The sequence below is a fragment of the Clupea harengus genome, chromosome 13 (genome assembly GCF_900700415.2).
Source record: "Clupea harengus chromosome 13, Ch_v2.0.2, whole genome shotgun sequence".
NCBI classification, from domain to species: domain Eukaryota; kingdom Metazoa; phylum Chordata; class Actinopteri; order Clupeiformes; family Clupeidae; genus Clupea; species Clupea harengus.
In genome coordinates this window covers 9,604,657-9,624,955 of record NC_045164.1, presented here as the reverse complement: position 1 = coordinate 9,624,955, position 20,299 = coordinate 9,604,657, and the positions used below count along the sequence as shown (strand labels likewise).

Genomic DNA, 20,299 nt, shown 5'->3' with positions numbered 1-20,299 from the left:
GGATTTGTTCTGAACTTCAGAAGACTTTCCGAACTCGAAATAGCAGTCATAACTCGGCCAGAGTTTTCTCAAATGCGATTCCTTAAAAAAAACCACAAGATGGCTTTTGAGGAATCGCATTTAAGAAAACTCTCCGTGTTAGAAGTGTTAATGAATTTGTGAGAAATCGTTGGTGATTGCGTTCACATCAACTCTACAGACATCCTTGGATTAAATGAATTATAATAATAATAATTACGAGAATATTTGTATCATTAACAATTAAGTTTCACATGTATAGTCATGATTCTACGAGGCACCGTGATGTCATAAAATAAATAAAAGGACTACACCAGAATGCTGCCGTCGTTTGGCACTGCCGTCTGTGCAAGTACGGCAATCCAGAATTTTCATTTGTAGTTCCACGTTGGTGGAACGAACTGCCTAGCACTACCAGAGCAGGGGCGTCCCTCTCTACCTTTAAGAAGCTTTTGAAGACCCAACGCTTCAGAGAGCACCTCCCTTCCTAACTGGCACCTGACTAGCGCTTAACTTGCACTTACAGCAGTTACATTCCTGCACTTCTTTTTCCTTTTTTCTAGGTCGTTGTTTTCTAATTCTCATGTAAAGTAGTATTTATTGTTACACCATGCTTTTTATTGCTCTTAGCTTGACTGCTCTCTCCCTTGTACGTCGCTTTGGACAAAAGCGTCTGCTAAATGACTAAATGTAATGTAAACCTCAGAAATTGCCTGTTTTAATTATATGAATGTGGCTCAGGATTTTTTTGCCAGTTTTTTTCTTTTTCATAACGAACAGGATAACATTAATGCCCTGGCAGTGGCAATGAGCTTTAATTTTGTATTTGCTTTGATAACATTGTTTAAGTTGAGATTTAAAATGAATATTTTATTTAACTGCTACTGTATTAAAATGCTGATGTTAAAAGTGTTTGCACAACAAATGTTATGGCACTTTCGTTCATATGGCAGAACATTTAGAATAAAAGTGCGCTATACACTACTTTTGTAGTGTTTTTAATTTGAATTAATTATTGGATTTTGCGTATACAAATGCGATTAATCGTGATTAATCAGGGAAATCATGCGATTAATCGCGATAAAAAATTGTAATCGTTGCCCAGCCATAGAATGAATGTTACAGTACAAGAAATGTGTCTTTAAAAATCGTGGCCGCTCTAGTAGAATTCTAACAGGCCATTAGAGGTTTAAAGAAAAACTTCTAAACCTCCTCCCATTGGACCATTGTGACATCATAATAGGGTAATTAAACTGGCTTGCACTTGTGTTTCACTAGGTGCGTTTCCATCCCATGTTTTAATGCGCATTTTCTCTATGCGAATATTTAATCCTGTTTGGAAACGCGTGCGATGCGCATTAACTTCCCCAATGCGCATACAAATTCGATTCGCCAGAGGGAGGTGGTTTAACTAGTTTTTCAAATTGAGTTAATGCGCTTAACGTAGATGGAAGCAGTTTATTCGAGGCTATCATCATTATTATTATTATTATTATTATTATTATTATTACTATCATATGAAATTAAACAAATGGTTCCAATACCTTTAGTCTACCTGAAAAGCCAGGAGGAAGCGAACACATTGTGCGCGCTACCGGGTGTTCCAACACAGAGATCTCTAAATATCAATGTATCATCAACAAGGGCTTGAAGAATGATACTGGGCCATCCTTTACGGTTGACAAAATCCCGATAACCTGCTGCTGGGGGAAGTATGGGAACATGAGTTCCATCCAGTGCACCAAACACCTGCGGGACATGGTGTGCGCAGTTGTTGCGGTCAGCAATCTCTTGCGCCTCGCCAAGGTCGGGTAACTTTGTATGTTGTTTGGCTTGTTCACGGATGGCAAAGCATAATGTATACACACATATATGGCCAGTAGTCTTGCTTACGCCAAAAGTTTCTCCCACAACACGGTATTCTGCGCATGTTGCAAGTTTATAGAGCACTATAGCAATGCGCTCGTCTGTGGCGACAGGCTTTCGGCAGCAAACACTTGCAGGCGACACAGCAGGGCCTATCAGTTGGCCCAATTCTTCGAATCGTGACCTGGTTAGCCTGAAGTTTTCCACCCACAGCTGATCAGTGAAGTTGGCCTTCACCAAATAAAAAAACTCCCTAGACCGCGCTCGTTCCCAGATGTACAGAGGTCTGTATGGGTATGGAATTCGCTGCTATCTGAGTGCGTAACATATGTAAATATGCGTACATTATAGCCTACACAAAACTCAGGTGATTGGAAACGGTCACTGATGCGCATTTGGTTTGTGCGAATCACCGTGAATGCGCATAGCTAATGCGAACAAGCTGAATGGAAACCCACCTACTGACACTTACGCCAATATGAAGGCTCCCTTTCTCTCTGTCCCTGTCAATATAGGCCTAATTGTATAGCTAGGAGATAAGAGGCACCTTCCATACTCTACTCGTTTTTATTTCCATCTGTATTTTTCTATCTATCTGTCCTTCTGCAACTATTCTTATATTCCTCTCTGTATCACTCCATTTTCTTTCCTTCTTTCTATCTTTACTCTCTTCATTTTCTCTTAACGGTGAGTTTCCACATACGCGTTATATCGCCAGGTGAAATTCCGTCTTGGGGGTGTATTCAGAAAAATCAAGTTTCGCTGTTCAGTTGCAGTGCAGCGCTAATATAGCAGATTAGCTTGTGAACTCATGAAAATAATGATAGATGTTGCGGCTGTCACTCATGCTCTGATTCATTTATTTTATGTGATTCATTTATATCAGCCAGTTATATCACGATCCCCACATATCAGAGGCAAAACGCACCAATGAGGCTACTTGGCGCTTGTTTCGAGTTCTATTTTAACTTATTAGCAGCTAGCTAGCTACTATGTGTTCTCAATGGATCTTCTGTTAAAGTGTTAGCAGCAAGCTAATAATAATGGTCCAGAGCTTCAGTTAAGACCTACAATATTCTGTTGGCCCTGACAGCATTCATGTTGCATATAAACAACAAACCTGCTGATTTCAGGTAATGTAAAAAAAAGGCTGACTGTTAATTTTATATTCTTTTCAGGAAATGTTGTAACTCTCAAAGCCCTGAACCTCAGACACTGTCCCATCTCATTCCCACCTCCGGAGGTTGTACAGCAGGGCATTACAGCAATCCTACCATTCTTACGGCGAGTTATGGCAAAGCGACCTGTTGGTATTTGTAACTCAGTTTTAGGTGAGTGGTACTGTAAAACAGCCAAAAGTGTTACCTAATTGACGAAAAAACACCAGGCTGAGAAGCTTAAGCATGTTTGAACATTATGGGACAGAATTAGAGTGGTAAATATTGTGAAAAATACGATTCATCTGAAAGAAATTATTAAATAACCTCCAATATTACCAAGCAGTATAAAAGTTTGTAGCACAGTAATGTTTTTTTTTTTAATGATAAGATTTTGGCTGAATTTGAAAGTCTGGCAGTCCATTGTGTAGATTTGATATTTTTTAGAGCATATTCTGCCTTATGGCTTACAGTATGGCAAACTGATGAAACTTTGAGTATCCTGAAACATTTTTCATTTTACATTTACAAAATGTCAACTTTGCATGTTTGTCTCTGTTACAAATATAAGTAGTACGAGTAATGTAAGTGGTGTAGGTAAGTACATCTAAAACTGTTTTGTCCCAGTGATGTAAGCCTCTTAGCTTGCATGTCTCAACCTTCCCCAACAAAACAAGCACACACTTTTTGGTAATAAAATGCTGATGTATATGAGGAATATTCTTAAGTGTTTAGATGGTACAATGGGAATATGTTCCATATAATGGGGCAACACTGAGAGACACTTTAGTGATTAGGCTGCTTCTACAAAGTTGTAACAAGCCATCCTACAAGATTTTAGACAAATTTGCAAATGTATTAAACATGGCGCCACCACAATGCTTCACCATGGGGATATTATTGGGCAGGTGATTAGTGGTGCCTGGTTGCTTCCAGACATTAGAACTGAGGACAAATGGTTAAATCTTCGTTTTATCAGACCAGAGAATCTTGTTTCTCATAGTCTGAAAGTCCTCTAGGTGCTTTTTTGCAAACTCCAAGCAGATTGCCTGTGTCTTTCACTGAGCAAAGGCTCCTGTCTGGCCTCTGGTATATTGGTGGAGTGTTACAGTGATGGTTGTCCTTCTGGAAGTTTCTCCCATCTCCACATAGGATCTCTGGAGCTCAGCCGGAGTGACCATTGGGTTCTTGGTCACCTCTCTTTCCCCTGCTTGCTCAGTTTGGCTGGGTGGCCAGCTCTGGGAAGAGTCCTGTTTGTTCAAAATGTCTTCCTTTTTAGAATTATGGAGGCCACTGTTCGGAACCTTCAGTGCAGCAGATTTTTTGTATAGCCTTCTCCAGATTTGTCTCTGAGCTCTGCAGGCAGTTCCTTCAACCTCATGGCTTGTTTTTTTTTCTCTGATATGCATGGTCAGCTGTGAGATGATCAAGAGAGATGGGAGGTACCTGAGCTCAATTTCAAGCATCATAGCAAATGGTCTAAATCAGGGGTGTCCAAACTTTTTTCACTGAGGGGCAAATACAGAAAAATATACGAAATACTGGGCCTCTATTAAAGTTAACAAAATCAATCAAATGTAGGTAAATTATGCTTTATTAATTGAATATGCTTAAAGTAGCATAACGGAACAATTGCTAATCGCTAACGATATGCTAGCGGGTAAAACTAACGAAATCTCTTGAAATGTGCTGACTTTGACATTATGACAGGACAGTTGTTGACTAACTAGTTTAACACAGTCAAACATCAAGCAAGTGCAACACAAGACAAAGCAAGACGGCAAATAAGCTACTTACTACGACCCTGGTATGGCAATGGCACGGAGGCGATTCTCCATATTAAAAGTCATTGTAGCGCCCCAATTTTTTTAAAGCTGTTATTTTAAGGTAAAACTGCTAAGGTAAATCCTAACCCTAATCCTGAAGTACAATTACTGCATAATGCCACTTTAAATGAAAAAAAAAAACAGCCTACATCACAACTTTCCATTAATGAGTTTTCATTAATTTAGCTACATAAAGGGTTAACAGCTCATTCTCAAAACAGCTGCCTCAGATAGCTTTTTAGTCAGGATGGTGGTTCCCCTTCACAGCCTTGTATAAAGAGGGAAAAATAAGGGAACAAGGGGATGGGTATATTTAAGTTAGTTATGCAAAGAAGTTATTGGGGTTGTTAAAATTTTCTAACAAATGTTAGTTAATGTGTTATCAACTTTAATTGACTGAATTTATTAAGTAATTGGGCTTTTCAACACATGAATACTGTGTAATATATTTTTAACTCTCATATAATGGGAACAGCGTTGCACTTAGTGGGAGCAGTGATGCTGCACTTTGGACTGAAGGATGGTTAGCAGGTCAGGAGTAAGTTTGGTGGTTGAGATGCGAAGGACATCACAGAGATGGGTGTCGGTCATTTTGGTTCTCGATGTGCTTTTGTTCAGAGTTAACAGAGAAAATGTTTGCTCACATATGTATGTTGAGCCAAACACAGCTTAACAGCTTAATTTCTTTCTCAATGACAGAAAAGTCTCGGAAGCACTGACTGAATTCTGTTTTAAGAGATGTGATCACAGACACATATTTCCCCTTTTTAGCAGAAAGGTTGGCCTTTGAAGAAGCACGTTTGATTTCGGACAACGTGGGGAAGTGCGCGACATTGAAGTTGCTTAGTTGTGTCTCAAAGAGACAAAGCTTTGCACAGAATGCTTTTATGTGTGCATAAAGTTGTGGTACAAGCTGATCTTTGCCTTGCAGTCTCTTGTTCAGTGTGTTAAGATGATCAGTAAGATCAACTAGAAATGCCAGATCTGCCAACCATAGAGGGTCACTCAGTTCATGAAGAGGTCGGTCCTTCTCTTTCAAAAACTGGTCAATTTCTGATCTCAGGGAATAAAACCGCTTCAGCACAGACTAAGCAAGCGCACATAAGGATAGGTGAACATGTTGACAAAATTACCACCCCTGCTACTACCTAATCACTGTACTTGCAATATCCGTACGGTGGTACAACCACTAGTGGAGCTTCAATGGTGACCAAGCCTCACAGCTAACAGAAATAAATCAGCCACGTTGGCTAGTATGATGATCACTTTGAAAAATGTTTAACAAACGAATGAATTGAATTAAACCTTTGTAGCCGGTCCATTCATCTTTCGGTGCCTGAGTAGCGATGATGTTCAATCTTATATTTCTGTCGTTCAGCCACCGATGTTATATATTAAAACTTCCTTGAAAACATCACATGATGGGCTGTATGGCGACATCATTGGTTATGGGGTTTGTGGTGCTAATTTAAGACAAAACACATATTTGACAAGTCACTCAGCTCGCTATGTCAGAAGGAGGAGGTGGACATCACATTGTTCAACTTGATGTCATCTGAGGGGAAAACTACTGGATCAACTGAGGTAAAAGAAAGTCATTTTATTACTATTACTTTACTTATTACTTGAAAAGCTGTCCTATTTAGTTATTTATACCAGTAGTCTGACAGTGTGAGTACGACCGTATAGTGTTTCCACTTCAGTATAAAGTGGGCAAGCTATAAACTTCACCAAGTTATCATTATTCTTCTATGATATATTTTAGGTTACTGTATAACCAAGATTATACTACTACTAGGAGTGATATTTTTCAAGATTTTTTCTATTTGGTACGAAATGGTGTGACAGGTAATGTTATAGCAAACTAGCTGTGTCACCCCAGAAATCTTTGCAGGTGCGACACGTCACGCATTCTCCTCTCGGTCTGTCAATTTCACCCACACGCTTTATAATGTACAAACATAACTGATTTCATATTATCATTTGTTATTCCGTCAAAATTTTACACACAATTTACTATTAGCCCATTTGGCAAACTGGTTAGCTAATCTGTCAAATGAGCTGCACATCAAATAATCCAGATATAACGCAAGGACTAAGTGCTCCGCCTGGTATTGATTTTTATTTACTGTAAATGGTCTATATGAATGTGAGTATGACAGCAGATATGTCGACCTATTGGGTAGGTTGTAGGCTGTCAGTTTGCTTGCTAAGATGACTGAGCGATGTTGGCTAACTAACATGTCGGGAGCATAAATTCACGTTTACTCCAATTTGCAATGTGTACCCGCTGCAGTATTTGTCCTTACAGTGCCATAGGACATAACATTGTGTGTGTGTTATCTAGCTGGTTTCGGACAGTTTTTCTGTCAGATTTCTTTGCTCAAATTTTCATTGTTGCATTTTTAGTTCACAAGCTTGTATGCTCCTATACTTTAGCTAAGTGTTCAACACAAATTTCCCCCAAGCATTCTGTCAGCCTCCAGTGACCATGCTTTAAGTGAAAAGGGTTGTGGTTAGTGATGATAACCGTTATGTAAATGTCATGTATATTAAAACATTTTTTTTTATTATTATTATTTCAGATGGATGCAGAGAAGAGCCAGTACGCACAGCTCACTCAGGGAGGAGGCAGCTCACTGCTAATGAGCTTCGGCTCTTCGGAGAGCATAACCTTGAGGACCACGAAGGCATGGAAGAGGACTTCTTGGATAGGCAGCTGCTGGGCGAGGAGGAGGCGGAAAAAGAGGAGAGTGATCTCACGAGGTTCGGCCTCACATTAAGCCGTAAGAAAACAGAAACTATGGTCTTCAATGGAAACGCTGATGACACACTAGCAAAATGTCTGGTCAAGCTTGGAGATTCAGATATGGTGAACAGTACAGAGAGTTTAAACATCTTGGCATCATGCTATCATCTATTGAACCCAAGAGGCTCATCGAACATCGCATTGCCGCCGTTGTTGCTGTTTACAGACCACCGTGTGAAAAGGCGGTCGGGCTCGCCGGACTCATGAGGTTAATCCTCATAAGAGTAACAATGATGATCTCGCATTATCCTCAGCTGGGTTTGTGTGTGTGTGTGTGTGTGCGGGCACACATGCCCATGTCTGGTTGTTACAAGAGTATTGCTTGTTATGATAGTAACAGTAATATTAGAAGTAATAGTGAGTGAGTTTACATTTATATTTACATGTCTACCTATTGATAATCTTAAATGACAATTTCTTTGTTTTGGGTTTGGTTAGCCATTACCTGAGAAGGTCCCATGTAAGGTAGAAAGTGTAAATGCTTCATTGACACTGAATTCTATCCCTCCTACACAGACATAGACACAGGGGCACCACCTCCGGTTGCACTTACAGCTGTCGTCCATGAAGTTTAGATGTATGCAGTGAGCTGTACAGACGGCAACAAAAACGTAAGCGTTGCTGTGCCATTGTTGCTGAGATGTTGCTTTGACAAAACCTGAAGGGGTGGGAACTTATTATGAGTAGCACGTCAAAGATTAGTAAGAAAGAATACAGTATGGGACAGTGTAGCAGATCGCCAGCCTACCATGATTCATGATTACAATCGAAACATGCATCTATCATTTGATCTTACATATCTATCGTCTGTCTTTTTCTCCACTTTGTTGTCATTGCTGCCGTTGTCTATAGTTTTCTGTTATTTCAGGATTGGCAACCTTCTAAGACAACACTAGGACATGTGTTTAGGTCGGCTAGGTATAGTCAGATGCATTTGAGGGAAAATGTAGATCGGGGAAAATGTAGATCGCCAGCTGGCAGGGATTTTTGTAGACGCAGTTTTGTAGTCCCTCTTCACCAACTCTAACAGCTTATCCATCATCATCGTTTCATATGACTCATGTTACTGTACTGGTGGAGTCATGAAAAAGCCGTCGGCTATATTATAGAAAATGTAACATAGGGTAAAAGGTTTTGTTTAGCTAGTGAGTAGAATTGTTTCAAAGCGTCTAATTCGGCCGAAAGCGGCGGGTTTCAAGTAGGGCTGAACGACTAATTGCATTTGCGATTTAATCGCGATATGATAGAACGCGATTTTCTAACCGCAACGTTCGCGATTAAAAAATGTGGTCTAAAAAAAAAAAAAAAAAAGTTTTTTTTTTTTTCGGCCGAATTAGACGCTTTGAAAAAATTCTACTCACTAGCTAAACAAAACCTTTTACCCTATGTTACATTTTCTATAATATAGCCGACGGCTTTTTTTTTTTTTTAAAGTTTTTTTTTTTTTTTTAAGATGATAAATTTTGCACACAGTGTTTAAAAAGTGCATGCCTAGTGTTTATACTTAAAATTACTTTTTTTAAATTACTTAAATGCACAGTGGCAAAGCCACCTATTTGTTGTTCTTGTTTCTGTAATGAGCAGTTAAATAAAAATGTAAAATGTGGGAAAGAATATTTTACACTAAATGTATCTAATATTGTGTTGGTCATATTTAAATCATTCATTACGTTTTGTTGGGGAAAAAAGAGGATACAAAAATAAAATCGCATATTAAATCGCAATCGCAATATTTTGGTAAAAAAATCGCAATTAGATTATTTTCCCAAATCGTTCAGCCCTAGTTTCAAGGTCATGTCTAGGTCTCTGTGTCTACTGTGGATCACCACCAACCCCCTCTGTGTGTGTCTGTGTATGTTTCCATCTATCTGTATGGTTCTTTGTGGTTACTCTTTTCTCCACAGGCAATTTGTATTGTTCTCTGTTTATGTGGAGAAGGATCATGGAAGTATATATTGAATTTATTAAAATCAAATTAAATATATTGTAGTGTTTTATAATTGTTTGTATATTTTTTAAATATTAAGATTTTTTATTTGTTAAAATAATGGATTTCCATTACAGTGCCTCTGAGTGGTCAAACGGGGCAATTTTTACAATTTTGTTGAACTATTGTATTGTTGTTTTTTCAAGTTCTAATAAAGTTACTGATTGCATGTTTGTAAATATGTTTATGGTGTACACCTAACAAGTTGTTGTTCCTGGTTATTTAATACATTTTTGTTTGAGACATTCATAAATAAAAGTCAAAGGAATGTTACCCCAAATCCTTGGGCGGTTGGGCTGAAAAAGTGAAAGTATGTATGTGTTAAATATGTAGTAATATTTGTTAAAAAGAAGGAATATTATCAAAGCGCCTAGAAACTATTTTATTGTTTTGGCGCTATGTACTTAAATTGAATTGTATTGAAAATAATCTAGGCATGTGTCTTGCTTAGATGGTTAAATCAATTTGATCTTGCTACATGAACATTATGTTAATTTATTATGGGGTAAAATGGGGGAATAACCGCATTCTACTTGCTCAACATTGTACTTGTAACCTTGTATCAGTAAATGTATAACTTTTAAGCAAAAGGTGACAAATTAATTCATTTTTTTTCACTGAGTAGAAAGTGTGATCTTTCTAGGGTTTTCAGTATCTACAACAGAAACTGTGCTGCACCTTTGAGGCCTAAGGCATGTATAATAAGCTCTGTTTGTCCACAGAATTACGCCCTTTGGATCAACTGCAGTTGCCAGTAGGGGTGCAGTCAAATCTGGAGCTTACCAAGGAGTTACCAGATCAGGATGAGCTATTACAATTTAAGGAACTGAAGCAGGTGATGATCCAAATGGAAAAAGCTGATTATCCTGGTATCCTGACGTGTCCTCCCAAAACAGCAGAGGGGGACAGAGTTCACAAAGCCTATACTTTGGCCACCATTAAAAGGTACAGATGTAATTTATTTGTACACTATTAACATTCTGAGAAAAAACGATAATAATGTAAATGACCTGGTGTTGATTTTTTCTTTAGACAAAAGTCTGTGAGCATATCTTTCTGCCCTCACTTGAATTTTAAAGTTTGCAATTTCACATTAAAGGTGAAAAAATCTGACATGATTTACATTAGTTTCTTTTTTTGTATTGTCCATGTCATATTTACATTTTAGACTTTTAGTATCCATGAGCTAAACTTTGCTTTTGTTTCATATATACCGTAAATCCTCAAATAGTAGCCGGGGCTTTTTTTTACTTAGGCTGCACAGCGCACCGCCCTGTATTTGGGGCAGGCTTGTATTAGGGGCAGGCCTTTATTTCTTACGGCTCTTCAGAATGTTCAAAAAAGTTCCGTTGATTTGAATGGGGCACCCCAACGTTAGCAGGTCTGTAATTTCTTGATATTCACCACCTCGAAAAGTTAATGACCGCTGTCATTAGCAACGGGTTTTGTGTTTCTAATTCACATCTTTCATATCATTCCGCAAGAAGTCCGTCATTTAACGTAGCGGAAAGTCATTGTAACTTGAAGTCAGCAAGTAATGGTTTGCTACGCAACACCTGGGACGTTAAAGTTCAATTATCATGAAGAAAAAAAATGTCTTAGGGAAATCACGAAACGGCAACAAAATCATTAAAAAGAGGTATTTTGGAGGAATGTCTTCTATCGTTTAGGCAAGTAACTGTATAATAACAAATTCGCCTTGTAGGCTGAAACATTTCTTTTTTTTATTGCAAACAGCCATGAAATTAGCCAACAACATTAAACATGAGGAGAACATGTATTTATGAAATGCATTCAATTAAATTGTGATGTCTGCTTTGTGCTGGACTGATGCTGGTAGGCTACAGTAAAATAGGCTACCGGTACCTTTTTTTACCCCCGGCTTGTATACGGGGCCCAGCCTTTATTTATCGGTATCAACCACGCCCCCGGCTACTATCTGAAGCCTGGTCTTTATTTAAGAATTTACGGTAGTTTTTTAGAGAGCATTTCAAAAGTGATATTGTAGTCTTTCTTATGTCATGAGTCAATATATTATCAGACACTGAAGGGCAGATGTACATGTTATCAGCCTCTTTAGATGTAATTACAACTTCCGGCGCCGACGTGAGTGGCAGCCTTTCCACGTAGCTCCGTTGTCTCGAGTCTTTTTAGCTTTTTTAAGTTTGTTTGTCCTTGTTTACACTTTGCTTTTCATAGGCACTGTGTAGATATCTTTATATCCTATGGATACACTTACGAATCGACTGCAACAGGGCAGTCAGTACTTTGTTTACACGAGGGATCAGCTGTTCGCACTGAGGACAAGAATTCATGCCGGCAAAGTTTACCCCATACCGGAGGAGCTGGTGAGACGCTACCGTGGAAGCAGAGCTGGGGCGTTGGTGAAGGCTAGGTGCCTGCAGAAGCGGTGGAGGTTCAAACCAGCTATTCCTTCGTGTGTGATGGGGAATGTAAACTCGTAGGCCAACAAGACAAGCTGGTGCACCAAAAGTGCGCAGACAACCAACCACCACGCGCTCCTTCAGAAAGTGGTCTCCTGAGGCAGAGGATGCCCTCAGGGACTGCTTTGAGTCAACTGACTGGAGTGTGCTACAGGACTCTTTTGGGGAGGACATTGAAGGGGTCACACACCACTACGGACTACCTTAACTTCTGCATGGACATTGTGGCTCCCACTAAAACTGTGCGCTGCTTCCCTAACAACAAGCCCTGGATTACCTCTAATGTAAAACATCTCCTCAACTTGAAAAAGAGGGCATTCAAAGAGGGGGACCAGGCTGAGCGGAAGCGTGTACAGGGAGAGCTGAAGACCATGCTGAGAGAGGCAAAGGACTCTTACAGAAGGAAGGTGGAGCAGAAGCTGCAGGAAAACAACATGAGAGGTGTGGGATGGCATGAAAACCATCACAGGCTGCAAGAAGAGCAGCAGCACTGTTGTGGGGGATGTGGTGAGAGCAAACCAGTTTAACCAGTTTTACAACAGGTTTGACAACCCAGCTCCAGGTGTTAATGACTGTCTAACACCTATTCCTGCATCCCCCCCATCATCAGCTGCTGTTACCTGCTCACTGCATGCCACAGCCCCCCCACCCTCACTACCCTGTGATCCTCCCCTCCCCCCTGCTCTGACCACAGCCAATGTGGCCCCACTCCCTCCAGCTTCCAGCCCTCTGCCATTCTCCACAGCTGCTGCACCCCTCCCCCAGGCGACCACACAGAACCTTCTCCCTACCATCACGGCGGTTCAGGTCACAGGAGAGCTGAGGAGACTGCGCCCCAGGAAAGCAGCCGGCCCCGATGGAGTCTGTCCAAGACTTCTCAAGGCATGCACGGTGGAACTGGGTGAGCCTCTGCAGCATATCTTCAACCTGAGCCTCCAACTGGGGAAGGTCCCTGCACTGTGGAAGACATCCTGCCTCATCCCCGTTCCAAAGAAGCCACACCCCAGTGTGCTTAATGACTTCAGGCCAGTCGCCTTAACATTACACATTTCAAAGACCATGGAAAGACTGCTACTTCACATCCTCAGACCCCAGGTACGCCATGCACTCGACCCGCTGCAGTTTGCCTACCAGGAGAAGGTGGGCGTGGAAGATGCTATCGTCTACCTGATGCACAGGGCACACTCTTATCTGGACAAGGGGAAAGGTGCTGTGAGAATCATGTTTTTTGATTTCTCTAGTGCCTTTTACACCATCCAGCCCCTCAGACTGAGTGACAAGCTCTTGCAGATGGGTGTGAACGTCCACCTGGTCTCCTAGATCACTGACTACCTGACGGAGAGACCACAGTTCGTCAGACTGAAGGACTGTGTCTCTGAGACTGTGTTGTGCAGCACTGGTGCTCCACAGGGGACTGTGCTCTCACCAGTCCTGTTCACCCTGTACACATCTGACTTCACCTACAACACGGAGTCATGCCACATCCAGAAGTTCTCTGATGACTCTGCTGTTGTGGGATGTATCAGGGATGGACAGGAGGGTGAGTACAGGAGCCTGGTGGATAACTTTGTGCAGTGGTGTAGGAATAACCACCTGCAGCTGAACGCCACTAAGACCAAGGAGATGGTGGTGGACTTTAGGAGATCCCAGCCTCCTCTGCTACCAGTCTCCATCGAGGGGGTCACAGAGCATTCACACGCTTCCGTTGGAATGCGTTGATCCGTCAGGGTTGACGGATCTCCATTCACTTTGAATGGGGTGACGTCATCCTTTGCCAAACTGAATTATGGCTCCGTTGGGTTCCCGTACGTTGCGTTTCATGCTTTGCTTGCAGCAAGAGTTGAAGAATGTTTAACTTTTCGAGAGGCAATGCATGCGTCAGCCAATCAATTTGCCTTTCATGCATAACTGACAGCACAGGCGCTAGCCAATCAGATCCCGTTTATGCTCACGTCTAGAAAGCGGCAAGCTCAAAAAAAAAAAGATGGCGACCAAACTCCGTAGATGGTCGTATTTGTACCCAAAAGTTGTTTGTTTGACTTTTTTTTGCTTAGATTTTTTAAAAGTTACCGAGAAATAGACACTGTACAATGTAAAAACCCCTTTATTGTAACTGAAAAATACGTCTGATAGGATTTGCGAGGTGTGTGAGCACCCTACCTAATGTTAGCATGCTACTGCTTAGAAGGTAAGCAGCTTGCTAGTGGCGTGATTGGTTTGTTGACCTGTCAATCTCACTATAACGTCTCTGGTATCAACAGAACCCCATGCGCCAGACTCCTCCTCCGCCATACGTTGGCGCAACGCATTCCAACGGAAGCGTGTGAATTCTCTGTCAGTGTGGAGGTGGTCAACACCTACAAATACTTAGGTGTTCATATGGACAATAAACTGGACTGGTCAGCCAACGTTGATGCAATCTACAAAAAGGGTCAGAGCCGACTCTACTTCCTGAGGAGGCTGAGGTCCTTCAATGTCTGCAACAAACTCCTGCGCATGTTCTACCAGTCTGTTGTTGCCAGTGTCATTTTTTATGCTGTGGTGTGCTGGGGAGGCAGCATAAAGAAGAGGGATGCAAGGCGACTGGACAGGCTGGTGAGGAGGGCGGGAGCTGTTGTTGGCACTGAACTGGACTGCCTCACTACAGTGGCGGAGAGAAGGACCCTGAGTAGGTTGCTGACCATCTTGGACAATGACCACCACCCACTACACAGTACTCTCAACAGACAGAGGAGCACATTCAGTGGCAGACTCCTGTCACTGTCATGCTCATCAGACAGGCTGAGGAAGTCCTTTGTCCCCAGGGCCATCCAGCTTTTTAATGCCACACAGAAGGGGAGGGGGAGGGAGATGGACTTCTCTGCATGAGTCTACCTCAGTCTGCCCTCCCCTTCTCATCTCATCTCAGCCCCATGCACAGACTTTACCACTTACATATTCTGCACTACTATCACTTTGCTCTTTGCACTTTCATAACACACACACAAGCACAAGACCACTATCTTGCACTACTCATCCTCACAAGCACAAGAACATTATATATATTTTTTTGCACTATCCACACCAGCAGCACAAGATCACTTTCCTCCTGGACACCGACACTGTCAAAATCATTGCACATTACAATAGGGTCAGACCCTTTTCCTGTATCTGGAAACACTCTGTGTGAAAATGTTCTCCCTATGTGTATGTATATATGTTCTCCCTATGTGTATGTATATGTGATTTATGTATGTATGTCGGTGAGGTGTATAAGTGTATGTGTATAAGCTACTGGATGACCTACATTTCCCTCGGGATTAAAAAAGTATCCATCTATCTATCTATCTATCTATTTCGGCACAACCTGTGCTTAAAAATGTGGAGTGTTTTTTACAGACCGGCTGCACATGGTTAAAACTGCATTCTGCTGGAGTGCAGAATGACAAGTTGCGCATAGCCTATTAATGCAGATGCATTCATTGAAGGATCAAGGGAGAAGTGGGAGTTTTGGGCAAAACCAGGGAAGGAGATGCATGAGGAGTGACTGAAAAATTCTGTTGTATGTGTGTGAACTGGTTAACTTTGAAAAGGGTACATCTATTTTGCTGTGATATTTTCCCCCCCAAAGCAGCTAGAATCCAGGTAGTGTGTTTGTGTGTGGGGCAGGCCCCCTAGGGGGGTGTGGAGTTACACCAAGGGGGGCGTTGGTTGAGGGCAATATATGTAACGAGAACCCTAAACAAACAGCTGTTGGGCAAATTAAGTATGGTAGTGTTCTTAAAAAATAGCCTGTCACCTATTTGGTGATGAGTTTATAGCCTACTTCGTGCTTACGTAATATGGTCCAGGACCAATATGGACGTTTAGACTACATGTTAGACAGCATAGCTAGTCTAATTAATGATACAACAGACTAGAATAGTGGAAACAACTGGCATACTGGAAACTTGGAGAAACAATGGCATTGACTTTGTTTATGGTAGTTGCTCAAAGAGGCATGCATTTTTTTTGAGAAGGTGGAGAATTACAGCCCCTCTACTTAGCACCTCATTAGCATGAACATCTGTTTCTTGATATCAAAATATTTGTTTCCTTTTTCTGACAGTCAGCAGTTCCGTGATTCCATTTAGTTTCATTTTTGTAACAGGTGCTGCACATTACAGTTAGAGGGTAGAGACTCATTTGACATGCTTTTATTACACAATCAGCCTCAGATTTAGTACATTACACAATGTGAAATGAAAATACACTGTACCCTTTCCGCTGTGCTCTCCAACATACGTACATTTGCCCCTGAGATCAGTGATACCTAATGTAGATCAGAAAGATTTATTAATATAAAAGATTTCATTAAGAATAAGACTCTTGAATTGCAGGAAAAAAGAATTTCGCAGTGTCAATGGCAGCATGTTTCCGGGATTTCCACAGTTTGAACTGCAAAATTGGAAGCAGTCAGATGAAAGGCGCGATGCTGTCATGAGAGAGCTTAAAGAAAAACAAATAACCTTGGAGCAAAGACGCAGGTAATAAAGCACTACCTCATGCATATTAATAACAGTTGATTGAATAGCTGCCCATCAACAGAGGCTACTGTGATATTCTCTTTGTGTGAGTTAATAATCAGACCGGGTGTTAAAGAAAGATAGTTTACTGATATGAAGGAGGCAATTATACAACTGTACTGTTCACGTACTCGCGGGCTCTGCTCTGCATGAACACCCAACCTGCGCATGCCTGTAGGGGGTCATGCCATACGTCACTGATGTGACAATGTTATAACTCATAAACATTACAGCGACTACAATGTGTAGTCAGTTTAGCTAATGAATGAACAAAATAAAAATATTCTCAAATTTTGCCAAGAGGTGTAAATGCAATTCATTCTGTGGTTAAATAACACGTTATCTGGAGAACTATCAAGCTAGCAAGCATAGAATCAGAAACAGCTTTCAGGATTTCGGGCTTGGCTACAGTGAAATCAACTTTAACCGAGCAAACTACCCAACGCTATCCTTGTCCGTGACTATAGAAAGTAGTACTATGAACTAAACAAATTGGCTGATTTTTAAACAGAACCAAAGGTTTCCTGTACGGGCTACCCATGCACGCCTTAATATATGTGTAGCAGCCGGTCGATAAGCGGGATAATGGCCTTTGAAGCGTCCCGTTATACAAAATGAATGGACAAGGTGGAGGCAAAGAATATCGCAAAGCGAAGTGCAGTTTCTTCCATCAAGTCCATTCATTTCGTGTTTCCATTATCCCTTAAATGATTACAAAGGGTGTTCTGAATACAAAAAAAGAAGCAACTAACAAACTTTAATGAAAACTCAGTGCTTCCATTAGCCAGTAATTACTGTTTACACTGGCAAAATGTCTGAATGGCCGTTAAATAGAAATATTTGAAGCCCATCATATTTGGTTAGAATGCTCATACAGAACACATAACACACCTATAACCAGGACATCTGGGAACAGTGGCACGTAAGGGCATGTTCAAATTTGACTCATTTTACTGAATGGCTAAACACATTAATGCCCTATCCCTCTTGGCCTTGGCAGGCTTTCTGAAAAGAAAACACAGTTAAAGGGACAACTAGCCAATGTTTGTTTGAATGGTAACCGTAACGGTGCAAACCCATGACAGCGTAGCGTGCAAAGCGTAATTCTAAATCCCATGCATTTCAACGGGAGGCAATCCATTGTGACGTATACCACCGTTTTGGGCGAAGCGAGCGAAAGAAGTTGGAAAAAGTTTAATCCTATGCAAATGACGAGCGATTTTCCCCGGCAGCGGCCAATCAGATTGTTTGGTGTTGTCTCTGACGGTTTGAAAATTGCAGGACTGTGGCGTCGTTTGGTCGTTTAATTTGCTAAAAAGAAAGGCTTGGATGGCCTTGTAAGGGCTTGTTGTTGTTCCTGGTATGTTTATATATTTAATCTTGGGCATATTTGAACAGAATGACAGTTTTGATATAAAGACAAGTAACTAGATAGCCTATGTTGTAGCGAATTAACAACTGTTTCCAAATCTTAGAGTAAATATTCAATCAGAGTCAGAAGTCCGGAGTGCGATAAACTGAAGTTTTATTCAATCCTTGCAAACATTTCATCCAAAACGAGAGTGGTGGTCCATGGAGCAGCTCTAACTAAAACACCCAATGCATTGACTTTTTATACTCATAATTCGTCACTTTCTGCAAGTCACGATCTTCAACCTCCATCTATACTGACCCAATCAGAATATTCCCTTATATCTCCTCATATTTTATCTACGCTTTTGGCTAATATTCTCGCTCACCTGTTGCGAGGGAACTTTTGCTTTGAGGGAGATAGATACCAAGCAAAATGGCAGGAGGGTCTATTTTTTGGAGGCCTGGTCTGACCTTGACTGCCATCATCTTGTGTGTGTGCGAGTGTGTGTGTGTGTATGTGTGTGTGAGTGAGTGAGTGTATGGGTGTGAGTGAGTGACCCCCCTCCTGACTGCTTGTTACTTTCCACTGGCCTGCACCTGCACCCTGGCCTTCATGATGCTTGACCTTACATGATACCCATCCCTGCACACAGGCCCAATGACAATTGTAGCTGCAATTCTGCTCTATGACCACCACGGCACTGTTTTACAATCATAATTTTCAACACCTACTAACTGGCTAGCTGCTAACTAGCTCACTAGTCCAGTCTGTTATGCTATTTCCACACACTACACCACGCCCACTCAAAGCGTTGGAAGCGTATCATTCCGCTGTCATGGGTTTGCACTGTAACAACGAACATAATCAATGTCTCTCTCCCTCTCACTTTCTCTCTAACATATGTAGGGCCAATGATTTTCCATTTAAAAAAAATGCATTTTCTGTTTCACATTTGGTGAATTCCGTTTTTTTCCCCGTTTCAGCTCATTTTGTTCACCCTGAGGTAGATTGATGGCTTAAAATGAGTGAATAATATGTGCCCTTCTCAGATTGTTGTTTGCCAGCCATCAACAGAACAGAAGACTAAAAATGTTTGGTTCTAAATGCGATTGGGAAGACGAGCGACTGAATGTGGCTTTAGCGGAGGTGTGTGGGTCAACCGTTGAAAATGGGGGCGTGGCCGGAGCAGAGTTCAGCGCAGACGTGACATTTTCTCAGTGGTTTTGTTCTTTAATTAATGTTTGTTCATCGTTGCAATCGTTGTTGTGTTTATTTGAAAGAAATATAGCCTTGCAGCCCAAAATACAGGGGAATTTGGGTGATTTGTGTGCACAAAATGATGTTTCCGTCTGAAAGTTGCAATTCCGTTTCAAAGGGTACATTCCGCGAATTCCGTCCGTTGTCCGTTATCGCGGAAAATCATTGGCCCTACATATGTCGGTTGAGTGTATTTGAAAGTTTACTGTATGTAGCCTATTTGACTTTTTTTTTTTTTTTACAGTGTTCTGTTGGTAGACACAACTTTCATCCTTCTCTGATGATCAGTTTAAACTTATTATAAACAGAAATTGTCGAAGTAATGTTATACAGGAATACTGATTGCTGACAATAAGATAACGTTGAAGATAACGTATGTTTCAGTCGTTTCTGAACTTTGCATCACAGAAGTGAAGTCACCTGGTTTGATTTTTTCTTCACCCAAGCAATATTTGGTAAATGTCTTTGAAACGTAAACCATATTATAGGTGTACATAGATGTAACCTAATGCTGTAATGTTATATCGGGACTCCTTGATAAAGTATGCAGCAGATACCTTTACAATGACATTGTCACTATCATTACTGATATATTACTGAAACGGAAGACAACAGCCGTTGATGATTGCAAGATCCTTTCCATGGTAAAGAACCCCTTCAAAACATCTAGTGAGGTGAGAAAAACTCTCCAGGAAGTAGGCGTATCATTATCCAAGTCTACCATAAAGAGAAGACCAAGAGAGCAAATACAGAGGGTGTCACGGACTTCAGGCTAGACACAGACTTAACGGTGATGGAGTTTATTGAGAATCAGCCAGAAACAGATCACAGGCTAACAGTATCACAAGGCTAACTTAAACAGACTGGAGATAGCAGTTCACAGGCGAACGGAGTCACAAGGTTAACTGAACAGACTGGAGATTGCACTTAAACATACAAGGAACTACATACACAACGCTCAGGAGATCTTTCAGAAGAAACAGAAACAGTCCATGATTGGAATCAAACTCTTGAAAACCAGAACTTCCTAAACTGGG

The 20,299-nt window shown here is 41.1% G+C and overlaps 1 protein-coding gene across 7 annotated transcripts in view; it reads left to right on the top strand.

Annotated features, from left to right (window-relative positions):
- LOC116223235 (leucine-rich repeat-containing protein 27) overlaps window positions 1–20,299 on the top strand; it is a 74,858-nt gene that overhangs the window by 16,760 nt on the left and 37,799 nt on the right. For 5 of the 7 annotated variants that reach the window (XM_031579246.2, XM_031579249.2, XM_031579245.2 and 2 more), the window contains exons 3-5: window positions 3,063–3,215; window positions 10,386–10,608; window positions 16,466–16,612. In XM_031579246.2, the coding sequence (XP_031435106.1) occupies window positions 3,063–3,215; window positions 10,386–10,608; window positions 16,466–16,612 (523 nt within the window). The remainder of the gene's footprint in view (window positions 1–3,062; window positions 3,216–10,385; window positions 10,609–16,465; window positions 16,613–20,299) is intronic. The other 2 variants (XM_031579251.2, XM_031579250.2) reach the window with 2 other exon arrangements.